The following is a 20943-nucleotide window of genomic DNA, read 5'->3' as shown; positions in this document are numbered from 1 at the left end:
TCAGTAGGAGTTTATAGCTGATGCTTGCAGCTTGATGTTTACAGCTGAACTGTTTTTTTCTTCTAAATTTACCTGTGCTTTCCCTTACCTTAGTATAAATATATTTTTTCTCTTTAATGTGTAAATGCAAAACTAAGTAATATCAAATTATTTTATGCAGCTGATGCTTAAAACAGGTAGTTCATCTTTTATATAGTTTATATATATTTTTTTAATTTTGAATTTTAAAATATTTTCCTAAAATTATTACTACTGTTAGATTTTAAAGCAAAACTAGTTTCCATCTTTTATTCTTCCTTTTTTTGCATTATTAATGATATTGTATATTTGCTTGTTTATTTTTTAACGATTTGTAAATATTTATATCATGTTCATTATTTTCATAAGAGAAGAGAGTTTAAAATATTTTACAGATTTAGAGTTACTTTAATAGAATATGTCAGCTGAAAGTATTACTCGGTAGATTTGACACACACACGTATGTGTGTATAGATATGGGTCATTCTCACAAAAACAGTCATTTTCATGTCCCCAGTATATTTTATGTTTGTTTTACAGCTTACGAAAAAAAGAAATTCAGGGAAAGTGTACTTCAGAATGCAAGCTAACAAAAGAATAAAAATAAAATTATCAATTTTTATTTTTTATTTATTTTAGGTAATTAAAATATACCAATATGTCATTCCCTCACTTGTCCCCACTGCTGATTTAAAAAAAGAAAAAAATTGTTTCTGAAATAAAATTTTTTTTTTTACAAATTCGTGTTTTTTATTTCAGAATACTGAAATATAGAATTCAGAAAATCAATTTTAAATTTAATTTCTGATAAAAATATTAACACAGCACTATTTTAAACTTTGTCCCCAGTGTTTCGCGTCATTCCCTCACAACAATGTTCTTATCACCTGCAATCTTCTTAGAATAAAAATATTTTAATAAAAACTTCAGAAGTTAACAACTGGCATCATAGAACAAAATTGCAGTATGTTTCCATCTTCAACTTAAAGAAGCTTTGCTGTGGAATAAATTTGAATGAATCAAACCAGGTAAAATTTTTTACATTTGTCATTCCCTCATGTCATTTTTTAGAGTAAAATAAAATACAACTTCATCGAGAAAGTGGATAATTATATGTTGCTTTCTTGTATGAATATAATTGTATGTGATTGACTTCAGAAATTAATTAGGCCTAACTGTTATTTTTAAATTTTATTGAATTCGTCATTCCCTCACTAGTGTATAAAGTGAGGGAATGACGCTGAAGTGAGGGAATGATTCAAGATGAGTATATTATTAAATTTTTTTTTGTTCAATCGTGCCAGCCAATTTTATTTCCCAAACCTGTAAAAACTATTAAATATATAAGACTAAATTATAATAAATATTAGATATACTTAGTATGTTATCATTTTCAAACTTTAGGTAGATGTAACTTAGATAAAAACATGTATTAAAATAAAATATCATTCCCTCACTATTAGTGTCATTCCCTCACTTTTTAAATAGTGAAAATAATTAATTTACTTATTAATTAATTTGAAAAATAAATTAAAAAATTAATAAATTAATTTATTAAATTAATTAATTTATTTATTAAATTAATTAATTAATTATTAATTATTATAAATTAATTAATTATAAATTAATTAATTATAAATTAATTATTTAAAAAAAATAATTAATTTAAATATTAATTATAATTTACTGGATATATACTTTCTTTATAATGTCATTACATATTTCTATTAATATAAAAAGTTTCAGAGCTTTTTATTCACTTTACTTTTTTGGGATTTTATGAACTGAAAAATGACAGTTTTCGTGAGAATGACCCATATAGTAAAATATACAAAGAAGACATGGAAAATGCTAAATAAAATGCTTTTTTTTTAAATATTTAAGTACCTGGAAAACAAAATAAGGAAAAGTTCTAATCTCATCATTAGCTCACACGATTATGTCTACAAAAAAGGCTGCTTTCTAATATTGTCAAAACAAAATATATCAATACAATACTGTGAAAAGTGCAGAAAAAATTGAAATGAAAATAGAATATATTATGCAAAAAATGAAACATATCAAACGAAGAATAGAAAATAACAGTACAAGAAAATTCAAAATAAAACACAAAATGTAATATATATAGTGAGTTGCAAATTCAAATGTACTTACACTTACCGACATCTTTCAAAAATGATTTAAAATATTTTCGGAACAAGTTTGCCAGATTACAAAATTTGAAAATAGAAGAATAACTAGAGGATATTTTCTTGAATTTTTATTTTCTTGTTTTTACTTATGTTTAATTTTACATTTTTTGCTTATATATGTTCTATTTTTCCTTTCCACATTTTTTGGCGCTCCTCACACAATTGTGTTGATATATTTTGCTTTGGCTATATTAATACAATATTAGAAGGCACTCTTTTTTGCAGATATAATCGTGTGAGCTGATGTCAAGATTATATATTTTCCTTATTTTGTGTTCCAGTGTTTTAATTTTTTAATATTTGATATCTTATAATACTTTTATTCTTTCCTTTAAAAAATTTATATATTTTTTTCCATGTCTCCTTGTATTTTTATGGGTTCCTTTTATTTTTACTTATTTTTATGTACTTGCAGCTTATACTGCAATAAATAAGACTTTTTTTTTAAATTGCTCCATGATTTCTCTTTTCTTTATTGTGTTTATAAATATATATATACCGTATTTTTCGGCGGAAGCGCCTCGGCGCTATGGAAAAAAAAGTTGTTTTTTTCCTACATGCGGCGCTTCCGACGAAATATTTTTTAGTAGCAAAAAAATTTGTCAAGGAAAGTTATTTAAGATGGAATAATTTTCTGAGAGAAAGACTATTTAAAAAAATTAATAACGAAGTCGACGAAATATTCGCCCATATCGCGATCTGCTGCAGAACATCGCCAATTCTTAGCAAACTTTTTGGCAGCAGCCTGTAAGAAAATAAATAAACGAAATAATAATTTTAAAAAAACATCGCATAAGGAGAAAATTTAAAAGGTATGCATCTTGTATCCACCCCCAGCTTAAGGAAAAATCGCAAGCTAGAAATCTATTTAGCGCCTTGGCAATTGTAATTTGAGCGAACAGAAAAGGAAGTATAGGACCCTAAATCCGACACTCACGGGACTGACGAAATGCCGAACTTCGGATCTCTTTCAGAAATTCCAATATGGTCTCCAAATATTCATTGTTAATTTCAGAAAAACCAATTAAATTAGTCAAGTTTCGATCGTAGATTATGATGAGGTGAATTTAAAACTGGCCCATCTTAAGAAATTTTACTAATCAATATAATAATCTATATAATATAATCAAGAAGAAATAATCCGAATCCTATGAAGAAGAAATAATCGTTTCTTCTTTAGAGCAAGATCATAGTTCTCCTTTTTTCTTTTAGATAACATTTTGTTTTAACAAAAGAGGCTAATCTGGCATGAAAAAAAAGCTAACAAGAAACTACAAAAAAAAAAAAATTTAACAATTAATGCTAAGAACAAGCAAAAAACAAGCTAAAAACTAATAAAGATAAAAAATAAAAAAACAAGCAAACAACTATTAACAAGAAGAAAAAAATTATCAGTTAATAACTTATAAAAAGCAGCAAAATAAAAAAATTAATGAATCAAATAAAAAACCGCAAAAGGGATAGAATTCATTTTGTTGTCCACATGGTAGTTTCAATGTCAACTGGGTGTGGTTAATTTATGGTCAAACAGAGGAGGGAAATGGGGGGGTGCAAATCAGTAAAGCACAAGCCCAGCTGTCAAGATTGATTGATCTGTTTTTTCCAACTTGCATTTCTTTATTTTGTTCATTGGAAATGCGGGTGTTTTTACTTCTCAATTTATTTTAAACTGCTTAAGAAGCAGATGTTTCCTTTGACACAGATTTATTATTTTTTTTTCAAGCTTCTTCAACAGAATAAAATTCCAAATAAAAAGAATATAGCTGATTTTTTTTGTCTTATCAATATAAATTTCTTTAATAAAAAGTAGATCAGATTAAGTGCTGAATTAAGGATCCCATACCCTTTTCTTTTCCCCAACCCCTTTAAAATATAACGGATTAATTCCTCCCAAACAGCTCCAGTAGAAATGACACGTGGAGGAGGTGGGGTACACCCTCTTTTAAACATTTTCTTCTCTTTTTAAGTTGAGTCTCATTGGGTTATTTCCATTGAAGGAGAGGACATTCTACCCACTAAAATTACACCCGCAAAGATTGTGAAAGTGAAACTTTATTTCCCCTTCTCTCATTCCTTCAGAATTTTTTTGGGGCCTGTTTAGTTATTTCTTATTGTTATTATTAGTTATTTCGTTATTATTAGCTGTTTCGTTATTATGTATTAGTTTTTCCTCAAATTGTTAACGGTAATAAATTTTAAAATCTTTTTATTTTAAAATCTTTCTTTTAATAAATTTTTATTTTATTTTTCTTATTGCATTGTTTTACGGATTCCTGTAATCAGTTCAGCCTTAATTCAGCTACTGAACATATAAATATTTTTTTGCTGTTCTTCTGTTTTTTGGCGCGGTGCCAACTAGTAAGAACAACTTTATTTTATATAGTTTTGTTGTTTTCTTTTCTTTTTTTTTGCTGAAAGAGAAAACTTTTTTTGTTGCTTTTTTTTTGCTGAAAAAGAAATTTTTTATTATAATTTAGAAATTAAAACTTTATTTTGTGAAATGCATAAAAAAATGTAATTTTTTATTATACAGATATTCTAAATGGTAATTTAAAGGTCTCTTCTAAAAGGATGCTGATATGCGCGGTTTAGCGTCATTGCGGCGCTTACTATAACTTTTTTTTTTAAAATTTCATTTTTATCGATGTGCGGCGCTTTCGCCGAAAAATACGGTATATATATATATAGGCATAGATATACAATAACATTAAGGAAGAAAAAAAGTGCTGTGTAAGCAAAATAAATTAATCAAAAACAGCTTCATTGTCCAGACCAAAGCTACTATTGTTATAAGGGCCACATCAGCTCTTTCGAATTAATTTTTCAAGCTGTGTTATATTGGTTATAAATTATTGGTCATTAATTATTATAAGCTATTATTCCTGGCAATACTTAGGACTGAAAAGATTTAAAATGAAGTAGTCTACTGATAAAAGCAGAAACAAGCAACAAAACATAAAATCAAACCAATTATTTATTTTATTTCTTAGATTGAATGTATTTCCGAAAAACTATCAAATAACTTTTGGGAAAAAAATTAATAACCAATAAAAAAAAATAATAATTTTTTTTATATTTTCTCAAAAAAAATTTTTTTTTCCTAAAGTTATTTGATAGTTTTTCAGAAATACATTTAATCTAAGAAATAAAATAAATAATTGGGGGTTTTGCGCAATGAAATGAATTAAAACTGATGATTGACCAAGTCCTTTTAAACTGATACTGCATCATAAAAGGACTAAATCTGGTCACATAATCTAGTGTAAAATTAAAACAAACAAGCTAGCATTCTGAAACAAACAAGCATTCTAGCTACTGGTAAGCATGCCTAAAGGATTTCAAAAAAGAAAAAATTTTAGTGGTTGATTTTTTAAAAGAAGATGCAACACTAAATCAGTTAATTTGCATATTATTTATTTTTTTAAATAAAATTATTATGAATTTTAGTCATTTAAAAAAATATGCTGTAAAATATTGTAATTCAAATGATAGAGAAATTTTTTGCTACATTTTTTAGTGGACTGAGCCATATTTGAAACCAAGTGCCTTGCCTTCTTTTCTTCATTTTCAACCAGTACTGTAGGTTATATCTGGATGTCTAAAGCAGTTTTATTCATCCTGATCTATAAGTTGCTACTACTCTCCATTTATTTACTCCAAAACCCCACACTGCTTAGATATTTATCCACAGTGTCTAACCATCTTGATTGCCATCTACCTCTCCTTCTTTTTCCTTCTAGCTTGTAAAAAAATATTTTTTTGCTTACATTGCTCTCTATAGATATGACTAAACCATCTCATCTGTTGAATTTTAAAAAATTCACTATAACTGATTCGTTGAATTTGCTGTATAACTCAGAGTTGTATCTTACTGTTCACGCATTATTCCCCTTTACTGCACCAAAAGTTCTTTACGGGACCTCCCGTTTAAATATAAATAATCTATTTTCTTCTGATTTACTCAATGTCCACCTTTGAGTCCCTTAGAGTTTGAAATAGCGAAAAACAGGTACTTTGCTCAGCAAATACCCGCGGCGGAACAAGGCCCAGAGTCTATTCCCCTCTTCAACCTCTTGAAACGGTCTACCATTTAACATCAAATAGTTGCGAAATAAGACCCGCTCTGCACCTCACCATGTTTCGAGGGTGAACGTTTTCCGACAGCCAACGCAGACGGAGGGGGCGGTAGACCGAGGATTGCTTCTCTGGTTTCGAGCTCTAGATTTGAAGTTTCTTGAACTTTGAAGTCTTTTATATTTTTTAAGGCGCACCCATATACACTGCTCGCTTTTAGCAAGTTTGAAATTATGTCTGAGTCGCTGAGCGACATCGAGGAGGAACCTCCGGAGACGTTTAATGATTCATTTGAAGAATCCATGAAGGATTGGGCAACATCCAGTTTCTATTTGAGAGAGAAACTTTTGAGGCTTGTCAACAAGAACCAGAACAAACCAATCAATTTGGTCCTGGCTTCTTAACTTTGCACCATTGCATTCGAGTACAGCGATATTATTAACAAGCAGAACGAAGTCCTGTCATACACAAAAGGGCTTCAGCATGAGGCGGAAAGAGCCTTGATGGAAATAATTAAAGGAAACGAGCCAAAGAGCAAGCAACAAAGAGCTTATGCGGACATGCTAAAGGCCAACCATGCTGGAGCTTTAAGACCAACTGCGGAACCATCAAACCCAAGGGGGAAGAGGTCGATCCCAACATTGAGAAGGTCATCAAAGAAAAAATTAACCCATCCAACATCCAGTTGGGTCTAAAAAAAGTGAGAAAAATAAGAAACGGAGGCATCCTGTTAAAGGTTGAGAAAAAAAGTGATGTTACAAAACTGTTTGAAGAATTGAAGGAGAACGGACTCACGGATGAATACAAATGCGAAGAGATCAAGAGAAGAAACCTAAGAGGCATATTCTATGAGGTAGAAGAAATAGAAAATAAAAATGACCTAGAGAAATGACCCAAAGCATTATTTTCGATAAAGGGACACACAGGCACCCATTGGGTGGTGGAGACGAAATCAAGTGTGTTTAACAAAACAATGAAGCGTGGCAGACTTAATCTTAACTGGATAGCAGCTAAAGTCAGGGAGTACATTAGACCACTCCGCTATAATAGGTGCAATAAATTGGGTCACCAGGCCAAATATTGTAAACATCCAGAGACTTGTGGCGAAATGGGACGTAAAAGAGATACCTGTACCAGTAAGAGCTCTTGTGTTAACTGCAATGAAGCGAACCTAAGATACAATATGAAGCTACGAGCCAACCACAGTGCATGGAACCAGAGTTGTCCATCAACACAGTGGGCCAAGGACAGAATTCAACATTACAGCAGGTACTAAACTGCTCAAGAGTTCCGGAATTGTGAGCCCGAAAGGGCACTACTGCAAATTTTGTAATTTTACATGTTCTTTTTTGTAGTTCTTTTGTTTTGAATAAAGCGTTGGTTGGACCTTCCAGTCCTGGGACGACTCGACGGACCGCGGAATGGTGGACACCCACTGCTGTTGGCCCTGCCAATCTGCAGATGGTTTGACGCCGCCTCCCTGTGGGTTCGGACTCTCTAAATTTTCACCTCCTCTGCTCATCGACAAAGACTTGTGGTGCTCTTAATCTTGCTTGACTCGGGACCATGGCCAGTTGAGTTCTCTTCTCGGTCATTCGTGCTGCGCGGGATGCTTTGTGGCGGCGAGACAACAGCTAAATTTGCGTATGGGGCATAAATGGCCTGGGTCGCGTAAATACACTACCTTACTCAATGTCCAGCACCCACTTCCATATAAAACTGCTGGTTTTTACTAAGGTCTTATACAGTTTTAGTTAGGTTTCCCTACTCAAGTACTACTGTCCTCTTAATCTAAAACAACATTTATTACCAATATTTATTATGTTGTTAATTCTTGTTTTAATGTCATTGTTATTGTTTACAATTGCTGTAACTGGTTAATTTTTTTCAAAATTAAAACTCTGTATTAAAACTGGTTAATTTTTTCAAAAACATACTATATTATTTTCAGTGGTGATGAATCTGGTGTTTTATTTGTCCCTGCCATGAATTTAGTCTTTTTGCAGTGGCAATTAATCCAAAATTTTTAGTTGCCATCTCAAGGGCTTTAAAAGCTTTAATCAAATCTTTCCTTGCTCTACAAATAATATCTATATCATTAGCAAATGCTAACACTTTTAAAAAACGTATAGACTTTTAAAAAACGTTTTTTTTTTCTTTTGTATTAGTATGCCTGAATCTCTCAATTCTTTGTATAGGGTAATACAGTACGGAACCCGTTATCCGGAAATCAGAAAACCGGAAAACCAAAAAACCGGAACAAAATTCGATAAATTTTCCGCCATTTTTAAAAAAAATTTTTTTTTTTTCCTTCATAAGATTTTAGGATTTTTTTTTCTTTTTGAAAAGATGTTTACCTTACTATCATTTTGGAAATAATCATTAGTGTATTACTTCGTTTTTTCTTCTTTTTAAGATTATTTCCAAATATAATTTTTTTAAGTAGGGTTTAACAATAAAAAAAACGGCTTTTTGTAGCGATTCAGAAAACCGGAAAAATCAGTTATCCGGAATAGCGATGGTCCCGATCGTTCCGGATAATCGGTTCTCTACTGTATTAAACAATAGTAAGCTAACTCATCTTCATATTTTAATTTCTTTGTGTAAAAAGTTCTTTGCGTTTTTTTTCTTTGTGTTTTTTTTTTATCAGTAGGACCATGGACAATAAGGCCAATGTATTGTAGTTTAGCTTTAATACATATTTTACCCATTCATTTATTGATGGGTTCAAAATCTGTTATCCTAAGTCTTACTTTTGTTCTTATTATAAAGCCTGTTCCAAAGTGGGGTTGTTGTTTTTTTTAGCAGCTAATATGGACTACAAGTGTTCTTGTCCAATTTACCCTTCTCCAGCTATCTGTCCTCTTATATTTCTAGGATATCTAATTTATAAATCCATGTTTTTTTTTGTTTTGTTTTTTCTTTTAGCTTCCCACTTTGGTAAAGTGTAAGTATATTACAAGACTTTATATTCAGTTCCTATTTTGTGCTGTGCCCTCTGGGTAAGGTCTGTCTAGTTTTCACTACTTGAGATTCCTATGTGATCTAATTTAAGAGCATACTTCATTGTTATTAGAGTTTACAGAAAAAATTGGAGTCATGTGATTTAATTTTTTTTTTCTTCATAAATGTATTTTCCATGGCGAAAACGATGTGATTACAATTCAGTTTCATATTTTCAGAATGTTCCAAAAGATATCAGAATGTTCCATATGACATTTCAATTTTTTGCATGAATTTCAAAACTGTACTTAAAGACAGTTATCATGGAACATCCTAATATCTTTTGAAAATATGAAATTGAATTGCAATTGCAACATCCTTTATTTCATAAAAAGCATTAATGAAAGCAAAAATTACACTAAATGTCTCCAATTTTTTTTTAAATGTCACCAATGTACTCGAAATATAAAATAAAGTATACTTTTGCACCCAACTCCTTAATTAGATCATGTGGAAATCTCAATTAGTGAAAACTGAACTAATCTTACCCAAAAACATGGAACGAAAAAGAAACTGAGTATAGGAATCTGAAATGCACTTACACTTTTCAGAAGTGAAGCAATAAAAAATTTAATAGATAAAGTTGCAAGATCTAAATTAGATATCCATAATATTTCTACTTCACTTTTAAAGGAGTTTTAAAAATATAAATTAGGGCATATGAGCAGATGTCAGTAATTTATAAATGTTAGATATATGTAATATAAAAATAAATTTAATAATTTCTTATAGTGAAGTAATTCTTTTGAAATAGAAGTTCTTAAGCTTGCCAGGTAGGAGCACATTTCTTAAAGTCATGTAATTATTGATTATCTGCAAACATTGTAAATAAAAGTCCTGCATAGTCAAAATCATTCAATATTTTATTGCAACTACGCGTTAAAATATCACCTGAACTGTCGTGGGAATTATTTCCTCAGTAATTCATCAAAAGTTTTCGTTATAAAAATTGGACCTTGTGAAAATTTGTCTTTTCTCTAATACTATTCACTAATTGAGTAATAAATGTGTGACATGCTTCCTTTTTTCTGTTGGCTGAATCCTATATATTTTGAAAGTAAAATATAAAATGTTCCATTGATCACAGTCTTCTAGTTTCTCTTCTTCTTTTAGCAAGGACATTTTTTATTGCCTAGTTCCTGATATTTATATATGAAACATAAAAAGCTTCAACTAATCTTTTTATATTATTCCTTTATCTAAATCGTTTTCCTTATTTAATATTCAAAACTAAATGCTTTCTTAGACTTAATTATTCATTTCCTCTTTTCTTATTCTATGTTTAGATCTCAAGAATGTATGAATTAACATTTTATAGTTTTCCCTTACTAACCGTGAGAAACATATTTTCCCTCAACCTATTTCATAGACCAATTATAATTGCTCAGGTTTCTCTTTTTCTCTAAGACAAAACATAATTACAGGACTATTTTATAAGATTTTCCCTAGTTTTTCTTTGGCGAGCACTTCGATTTGTGTGTCATTTAGATGATGTTCATTATGATTATGATGGTTAAATAAAGTTAATTTACTCTTTTTAAATCAATCCACTGCCTGTTTCTCCAGCTCTCCCGACTAAAATTCTTAGATATATATAATCTTAAATATTTTATAAATCATATAATTTTTATGTAAAATATATACCATAAGAAATAAATCTCGTTTGTGTCATGAGGGTAACTATAATTTTAATTTTTTTTGGATTTAAGTATTACAAAAAAAAATGAAATTTTTATTGCTGACCCTTATGTTTAAAGGAATGAATTTAAGTTTAATCTTAACAAATTCCATGGAATTATAATATATTTCTAAAAATATTCATATGAATATTATCTTTTGTTGAATTAAGAGAATTTGAAAAGAAACAAAAATTGTGATGGCATATCTTTATATCATTATCAAGGATGTTTCGTAGACCGTCACCAATAGCCCATTGTGCAGCTGTAGTGTAAGATAAATAAACTATCTACCTATTATGCTTTAACTTCCCATTTTATAACTCGCCATTTTAAGTGGGAAATATTTTATTTAATCATTTATCAAAAATTGATCATTAGTAACATGCTATATCTACTTCTTCGCTTCATGCTATCTTTAAGCATTTTTATGGAGTTTTTTTTGGTTAAAATTTTATATGCTTTTACTTGATTAAATTAAGTTAACAAAAAATCAGTTTATTTATTTTTATTATTTTTTGGTACTCCTTACACTATTAAATTAATATATTTTGTTTTGGCAATTTTGATGCAATATTAGAAAGCATTTCCATCAAAATCTAACCGTGGAGTTGAAAAAAAGCCTTTACCTCTTGCAGTTAATTCTTTTTTTTATTTAAATTAATTATTTTCTTCTTTTAAACAGTGTTTTATTAATTATTGATTTCCTGAGATCTTTTCTATGTCGGATTATCTTATATTAATAGTTCTATGTACTTGTAATTCATATACAATTTACAGTTTATAAAACTTCTCTACCGTAATTTTTCAAAACTTTATCTTAATCCTCTCACTATATCTATACATAGAAAGAGAGAGAGACGAGTGTGTGAGATACTTTTATTTAATTATTCTTCATTTATATTTCATATTATTTGTTATCGTAAAATAGCTCTAAAAATTCTTTGTTTTATAGGTTGACGCAGGCTATTACATTGATGAAGAAATAAAAGCAATTGAAGATAAACATAAGAGTTTGGACAAAATAGCATCAGAAATTGAAAAAAATGTTCGAGCTGCTATGAAAGGTACCCATTGTTTAACAAAAAGAAATTATATGAAAAAGATTAATCTTATGGAAATGTAATTTTTGGGAAATTGGTTATATATTTAGTTAGTTGAATTCTCAATAGAAAAAATTTTTAAGGATCATTTTGAAAATTTAAGTTTGATCAATTTATTTTTCGTAACTTTTATGTAACTATATCTTTAAAGCAGCAGCAACACAAAGTACAATGTTATGTTCATCTTCAACTCCCATAAAGTTAATGATAAGTGAAAATTAAAACGCAACTCCATGGCAGCTGAAGAGGCTATTGTCACCTCAGCCATTTTTTTCTTTTAGTGAAAGATTCAAAGATGGGACTGACATATTATTAGACGCACTATTAGATTCTATGTAAAATTATAATTATCAGATGATACTATACAGCTGTATTGTTTTTAATTGGATGATACCAGTTGGTATTTGTTTGTGCTCCTGTATCAATTGGTTAACATTGTAATGCAATACGTTAAAAATAAATACAAATCGGAAGTATCTAAAAATCTCCTGAATAAAAATCCATTACATGTATGTTTAAATATAAAAGTATTGCATATAAACTCATGCAAATCTGGTAATTATTAAAAAACTACAGTGTGTCTAATAATTTGATCTATTTATTATAATATACTAATATAATGCTTGATATAATAAATATTATATATTTTTGTAATATATTGTCTAATGCATCCTATCATTACATATCGTTTAATTGAACCAACTGATAAGAGGCTGCATGTTATATATCGTTTAATTGAACCAACTGATACACTAACGTAAACAAGTGCAAACTGGTTTCAGTCACATAAAAACAGTAAAGCTGTATAGTATCACCTGATAATTAAGATTTTACATAGAATCTTATAGTGTGTCTAATAATTTGGCCAGGGACTGTAATAAGGGTGTGAATCAGAAGACCCATGCACTTGCATGCAGCCTCAAAACTCTTTCCTCAAGATCAGCAATTCTGTTACTTAGTAATAGAATTGCTGCTCTTGGGGAAAGAGTTTTGAGTTCAAGTGTTTTTGATTTACACTTAATTCCTTGTTGGAATTTTTTCTTATATATTTTGAACTGTCTGATTAACTAAAAAAAAGTAAAACACTGCTTTTAATGAAGCATATACAAAGCACTGCATTAAGAAATTATATGATAGCTAATTTGAGTAATAGCTAATTTATTGATAGTTTTTCTGTGTTTATAAAAGTCCCAGAAACACAGTTTCTTACTTTATAGTGCAAGGACATTTTAGAACAGAAGTTTTTCATTTTTTTAGTATGATTGGTACAAAATGGTGTAAAATCAGTAGCAGAAAAAGTAATACCTACAGTGTGTTAGCTAAGTTCTGTCAATATTAATCATTCCTCACAAAGTTGCAAAATGTGAGAAAACATTTACTCACATAACAAAAATTAACACTTAATTCTCTTCTTTGTCCATAAGAATATGTGAATATTTTATTATTCACTTAATTTTTTTAAAAAATATTTATTGTTTTGCTTATAACGCTATGCCTTGGTTCAGGCTTTTTGAAATTTGGAGGTTGGCAGGTTTGTAATAAGTATAACATGTTGTATTAACTTAGTACTTAAAAAGGTTTTTTTTTAACTTTTTGCACTCTCTAGTGTGGATGACATGAGAAACTCATCTTTGTTGATATATGGTGCTGAGATCTAGCTACTCTACCAATTTTTTTTAAATAGTTTATACTCATTTTGCAAGGGGTACATTGTTACAAGATTTGAGGGGTGTTAACTTAAATATGTTTGAGTAAGACAAAACACCACCCTGAAGTATTCTATCTTTTTTTGCATTTATTGAAAGCTTACAACATTTTCAGTAATATGTTATAAAAATGTTCTAAAATTAGAACTGTTCAGAAAGTTACAATGAACTCCACAGAATTGCATAAGGAGAAGTCGTAATAATCTGTGTATTACCTGCATCAAATTGCTTGAATCTAGTACTAAATGTCATTACCCCCAGGTTAATATAATAAGAAATTTTTTTTTAAATTTAAATTTTAAGAAAAATTCATTTTTATCAATCCTTTTTCTAATTTTATGTACTGCATAAAATCACTTCATCTGTCAAGAAAAAGTTGGCAATCCACTAAATTCACTTATATTAACTATTAAATTGCACTCTATTTACATTGATAACATAGCTTGTTTTCTTGTCGTTGATTCATTTGAACAACTTTTGATACAGAAATGTGGTCAAGGCTGAACTAGTGAACATTACTGACGCAAATTAAACCTTGACAAGTTCATATCTGTAGCAAATGGGGTTCTTCCAGGTACAAAACACTTGGAGAAAACAAAGTATATTTTGATCAGCACATTCTTCTGAAGAATTTTGAATAGATTCTGGATTGTAAATCTGTTTTGAGTTAACCGTTAATATTAAGATTATTAGGAATCAGATACTTGAGCTCTGGTAAAATGAATTTGTTAATTATACCTATGGCATGCGGTCCATAGGCTAAAAAATCTGAAACAGGCCAATCCAGTCCATATGGTAGAGTTGAAGGCTGCTATCAGTGAAACCTGAGATAATATTAGCTGGGGCAGCATTGTATTTTACAAGTCATAAATAATTATATTGGGTGTATCGATCATTACCACTAGTAACTTTATTTTGGCGAGGCAATATTCTCACCTCCTTTTTTTATTTATTCGTAATTTTTTCCTGCCCAGAAGGGGCAGAAAGTGAATTATTTTTTCTGAATATGTATTTGTATCTATACTTTCTTAGCATATATGTTTCCTTATTGGCTTATTTTGTGTCGATTTAGGGCTCATAATCAAGTTGGCTGTGTGGAGAGCACTACTTATAACTTTTAGAGTTCTTTTTTCTTTTGTTGTATGTATTTAACCTGTTTTTTATGTTTTTTTATTAGATAACAAAGATGTTTTAGAAGATCAACTTTTAAAAATGTGGTTTACATCAATCAATGAAAAAAATTCTCTTTTGCGTCGTCAAACTCAACTACAAATTCAGTAAGAAAATGTATATTTTACATATAAATTTAACTTTTATTAAACAACAATGTCATTAATGAGAAATTACCGTTTTCAGAAAAAAAGAATATGAATTGCAGAAACGCTGTGAATTTTTAACTGAAGAACTAAGAAGATTGACTTCTAAAAGTGGTTAGCTCTCAACTTTTTTTCTTTTAAAATATCTTTCTTTTTTTAGTTCAAAAAAAATTGTAAGTTCAAAGATAATTTGTTTTTCACGATAGTAGTTCAAGAATGCTAAAGTTTGGCTCCATTTTCCTTTCTTTCCACTAAAATGTTAAAAACATTTAGACAAAATAATTCACTCAACTGTACTCAGTGTGCAATTTTAATAAATAGTTTTGGAATTAAATTTAATCAACAAGAAAATAACTATTTCAACTATATATCTTTATGAACAACAATTAACATTACGATTGGAGAGACATGCAGAATCAGGTAAATGCAAAAATGCATTTGATTCAAAGAATTTTTTTAAAAAAATTCATTTAAACAAAAAAACTGACTAACCTTACAAGTGCAGTAAAAGCTCGATATAATGAGTACAAAATATTTAGCGAAGCCTGTCAATAAGATAGATTTCTATGCCATTGTCATAATACTAATATAGAGTTACAAAAATTATATATTTATAACGAGTTGAATACTTCTAGTCTTCTATTATTGCAACAATGTTTTCCTCATTTTTTAGAGAAATACTACTTTTTGCTATTAAAGTTAGCAATATTATGCCAAAAGGGAAAACATTTTATTCTTGATATCGTTACAGAAACCTGAGAAATGATCATTGTTTTCCTGTTATTTCAACCTTTATGTTTATAAAGCAGATATGTTTAGACATCCAGGGTCTAAGTTATCTTTCATACTGAAAAATAATTCTTTTGTCATTTTTATTAATTCTGCTGCAAAAAAAAATTTCCTTTTGTAAGTCATATATCTATTATACCCCATAATTTCCCATTTTGAGAGCTTACTATTGAAATAATTATTCGATGAAGTCAAAACTATTGCACTCTATTTAATTTTTTTCTTGCATCATCAAAAAAAAAGGACTCCATCATTTCTTGCTCAGTCTACAATCTGTTGACCAAAACTGCCTATTACATCTTTAATTTTTTATTTTGGATAATATGTGCAGTCACTTGTAATGACAAGCTATTGTTTTTATTTTTTTTATAGTTCCATCTGTTATTGTGAATCGTTGTTATAACAAAATTTTACATTATTTTGTTTGTAAATTCTATATTATATTATTATGTACATGTAATTCAGATAGTTCCTTACTCTCGTAATAGATTTTAATAATAGTTTAAAATAAGAATTAATATACTTTGTTTTCAAATTTATGATTATTTAGCTTTCATGTAAAGTGTAAGAATAAATTTATATGTATTATATTAAGATAGGATAGTGACTGTTATGTGTAATGAAAAAATTTGTATAAAAATTGACTTGTGATGATTTTAAAATCATATATGCACTTAATTAAAAATATAAGTGTTCAATTTAAAGAAAAAAAAAACATTTTCTTGCCAATTAAACTTAGCATATAACGAAAATCTATATGTAATTCCTTAGTTTTGAAGTTTGATTAGTATTGCAAGATTGTATTTCAATTTAATATAGGATGTGATAATTTTGGGTAACAAAATTTATGATAATTTCCATTTATACAAATCATTATGCCAAGCGTTTAGCGTCAATGGTAGAAAACCAATTGAATTGTGAAACAGCATTGAACCATCAAATGTGTTTCAATTCCATTAACTTGTATCTGACTCAGAAGACGCTCATTATTCTAAATCGAGTCTCTATACGCTTCACAAAATTGTATTTAAAGAATGATATTGCAAAAATAATAATAATATCGGACTTTTAGTATTTGAGAAAACTTATTTTTTAATTTTTATTTCTAATGATAAAAATTTCTCATTCATAATATTTTTAACTAAAAAAAAGCAATAAATTACTTATAAGTATAACAATAAAAACTCTAAACAACTTATATAACAATATTATAACACCTGGTTGTCTGAAAAATTTAGGCTGAAATTAGCTAACTCAAAATGTCACTTGATATTTAAAAAAAAATTGTTGTACATAAAAATAGCAGCTTATAGTTCTTTTTAGAATCTCGACGTTTAATGAGTAAAAAAATCATCATTGTTTTAGACCCTACTTCTTTTGTTTAAACAAGCTGTCAGTTTACATAATTTGAAGAAATCACAGTACGTAATATATTAAATCAAATCCAATGCCTTATAAGTTGGACAAAGAATCAAATACTTATTCATTTTGTATTAATGTTTATTGATATTAGTAAAATATTTTAAAGTAATGCATTTTGCAAAAATGAATGTTTGAAAGTCAGTCATTCAAAAATTAAAGTTAATTATACATTGGATTTAAAGTATATTCCCTCAAATACATAAACTAAATTTTTTTTATGACTTTTGCTGTTATTTTCTTTATGTGTAAATTTTTATTTGTGCTGTTATTTTCTTTATGTGTGCATTTTTATTTGTGCTGTTATTTTCTTTATATGTGTATTTAGATTATATGTGTAATAAAACAAAGCATATTGTGACCCAGTACAGAATACAACAGTTTAGTAAAACTTCCTTTTTTCCTCTTTCATTCTCTGATCTATTGAATAAAAACACAATTGACTGCAAAAAAATGAACATAGGCATTTCCTTTGTATAAATTTTCACAGTACTCACTTTTGCACTGTAGTTGCTGTTTTGAGAATGTAAAATGCAATGACTGGCTAAATGCGAACTCAGAGCTTGAACAGAGAGGCAATTATTGAAAAGCCAGACCATTGTAATGAATAGAGCCACTTCAAACTCTCAGCTAGGAGCCATTTCAAACTCTCCACAAGGGGCTAAATTACACCCTAAAGAAGGAGTAGCTTTGATATCAGTACTGTAGCTTGATTGCTGGTTATGTTTTTGAAAGAACCTTAATTTGATGTTGTTGAAATCCATGTTAAATTACGTTATGTATTTTGCAAATGTCAATGCATTAAAATGCTATTTACTGAAGATTTATTTGATGGCAAAAATTTACAAAAGTACTGAGATAATGTAGGTAAATGCCCCTTATCTATTTTTACATTTATAGAAATTTTTAAAAAAGCTTTGAAAAAAATATATTTTAATATCAACTTACTAAAAAAAGTTTTTTCACCTGACCCTATTGTTTATTACATAGAGAAAAGATGTTTTTAAATAAAAAATTAAAACTCCATTTCTAATTAGTGTTTTAATTATTCTTTAAGAGAGATGTTTTCTTCAACTAAGTTTTGTTTCTTTCACTAAATACTTCCGTCTTTTATTTCATTGTAGATAAACAAAAATCTCATACACAAAAGGCCCGTGAACAATTTTTAATGGAACAGTTATTGATACTCATTAATGAGCGAGATGAACTTGTTCATGATTTGCATTTACAAGAACAAGGGTAAGTGAAGATACTTTTTAATTTTATTTGAATTCTATGCCAGCGAAATCAAAGAAAATGAAATCTCAAAAAGATGACAATATAAGTATGACAAAGATGTACAGTGCACCAAAAAAAATCGACTATCCTGAATAAATTTTGTTCTGATAATCGGATCTTCACATTCTAGGACTCATTCTTAACGATCTGAAGGGTTACTTTCAAATATGCAAATTAATGTGTGCAGACTTTGTTTTAAGTTACAAAACCAGACACAAAAGCATACTTTCTCTGAATAAACATACCTTCTTTTCTATGGATTTGTATTTTTGACCCTCAAAATATCTGTGGTAGCCACAATCTGGGAAATATAATCCTAATATTTTGGTCAGGAGTGGACTCCTCAGTTCGAACCCCTTAATGTTAATTTTACTTTTTGTATATTTCGCTACATCTCGAAAGCTTTTTAAGCAAATTAAAACATTTTGCTCACAATTATAAAATTAGTTTATCTAAAGATAATTCCATGCAAAAAATAACTTTTAGTAGGTATTTATTATTTTATTTAATAATGGTCAAAAAAATTATGAATTGTAAGGTGCAAAATTTTTTGCATCATTAATTTTGCACGGTAAAATACAAAATTTGTCCAAAATCTATCGAATAGTTTCCAGAAATCAAATATTAAATATCTGATTTTTTTTAATTCAATTTCTCAGGAACTTTTCAACCAAGTTTGCTCAAATTTTGTATTTTGCTATGTATAATTATATTCTTTAAAGTGATGCAAAAAAGTTTATACCTTTTGATTTAAAGTTTTTTTTTTCATCCATTCTTAAGTAAAATCATAAAAAGTAATTAAAATTTATTAAAAGTTATTTTTGGCATAGAAATATCTTTGGATAAACGAATAGTATAATTTTGTTCAAAAAGGTTTTAATTTGCTTAAAAAATTCTCGAGATATAGCGAAATACGCAGAAAGTAAAATTAACATTACGAGTTCCAAACTTTGGAGCGATCTCCGGACCAAAATATTGCGACCATATTTCCCATATTGTTGCTACCCCCTATATTTTAAGTGTCAAAATTCCAATAGTGCCGCAATGGCTCAGGGGATAGAGCGTCCGCCTTCCAATGAGGCGAACTGGGTTCGAAACCCAGTAGATACGAATTCCGCATCTGGCTTCCACAGACCACAGTGCTGACGTGCAATATCCTCAATGGTAGACAGATCATGGTTTAGAGTCCCCTTGCCGTCAGGCTAACCATGGGAGGTTCTCATGGTCTTCCTCTCCATGTAACGCAAATGCGGATTAGCTCCATCAAAAAGTTCTCCACGAAGGCAAATTTCTCCCAATACTCGATTCAGGTCTTCCTGGTCTTCTGGATTGGGTTCAAGGTTATAAGGCTGCATAGTTGAACATTAGTAGTCNAGGACTCTTAGCTCCATCAAAAAGTTCTCCACGAAGGCAAATTTCTCCCAATACTCAATTCAGGTCTTCCTGGTCTTCTGGATTGGGTTCAAGGTTATAAGGCTGCATAGTTGAACATTAGTAGTCGTAAACCCATAAAATTGGGTCGGCTGTTCAAAGACGGTTATAAAATTATTAAAAAAAGAAGTTTTTTTGTCAGAGAAAGTACGTTTTTGTGTTTGATTTCGTAACTTTAATTATTGTCTGCACTTATTAATTAGCATATCTGAGGTCACCCCTTCGAACCATTAAGATTGAGTTGTGGGGATCCGATCATTAGATCAAAAGTTATTCGTGGTGGCCTATTTTTTGCACACTGTACATATATATTATTAAAACTTTAAGTAATTGGTCGGCAATATTTAAATTTGTTTAAAGTTTGATTAAGAACTTTTTAAATATTTTTGAAAACAGTTTGCATGGATATATTAGGCAAGATTTCAAAACATTGGTTTAAATAAAAAAAAATCAATAAACTTCTTATTAATATTTAATCATCTGATGTCAATATTTTTTCTAAGTCTTTTAAGTTTTTAACTTTAAAACAGAACAACTGTAATTATCATTGCATAGTATCTTTAGATTTGTTGATTTATCATTTCTCATTCATTTCTATTTGAAAAGTTAGATGGAAACATCGAAGTAATCTAGATGACTTCCCATATGCAAAAAAGTTTCTACAAGGTGTTTTCGTACTATATAAATAATTCTTATGATCTTCACACTGACTGTTACAATTAGTATGTAAGTTAGAGAAAAAATAACAAAATTTGGTTAACCTTTATCACAATCCACTCACCATCAAATTATTTGAACTTAAAGTTGATTTCAACCCTCAAAAAATATACATTCTCCATCACAGAAATTTTAATTTGTAAATGCTTTTATGTGGTTGAGAAATTGTTTTTCGCAAATTTCATCAATTTTAGCCTAAACAACATTAAAAAAATTTTAGT

At 29.0% G+C, this 20943-nt stretch overlaps 1 protein-coding gene across 5 annotated transcripts in view; it reads left to right on the top strand.

Moving 5' to 3' along the window:
- Nucleotides 1-20943, top strand: part of LOC107448401 (Eps15 homology domain containing protein-binding protein 1) — a 78565-nt gene that overhangs the window by 55964 nt on the left and 1658 nt on the right. For 4 of the 5 annotated variants that reach the window (XM_016063577.4, XM_016063575.4, XM_043042935.2 and 1 more), the window contains exons 13-16: nucleotides 11919-12030; nucleotides 14950-15049; nucleotides 15129-15202; nucleotides 18421-18535. In XM_016063577.4, the coding sequence (XP_015919063.2) occupies nucleotides 11919-12030; nucleotides 14950-15049; nucleotides 15129-15202; nucleotides 18421-18535 (401 nt within the window). Of the gene's footprint in view, nucleotides 1-160; nucleotides 177-11918; nucleotides 12031-14949; nucleotides 15050-15128; nucleotides 15203-18420; nucleotides 18536-20943 lie in introns of those variants that run through there. The other variant, XR_011638262.1, reaches the window with a different exon arrangement.

This window comes from Parasteatoda tepidariorum, chromosome X1 (genome assembly GCF_043381705.1).
Source record: "Parasteatoda tepidariorum isolate YZ-2023 chromosome X1, CAS_Ptep_4.0, whole genome shotgun sequence".
NCBI classification, from domain to species: Eukaryota; Metazoa; Arthropoda; class Arachnida; order Araneae; family Theridiidae; genus Parasteatoda; species Parasteatoda tepidariorum.
The sequence above is the reverse complement of the archived record's forward strand: the minus strand, read 5'-3'. Positions and strand labels throughout refer to the sequence as shown.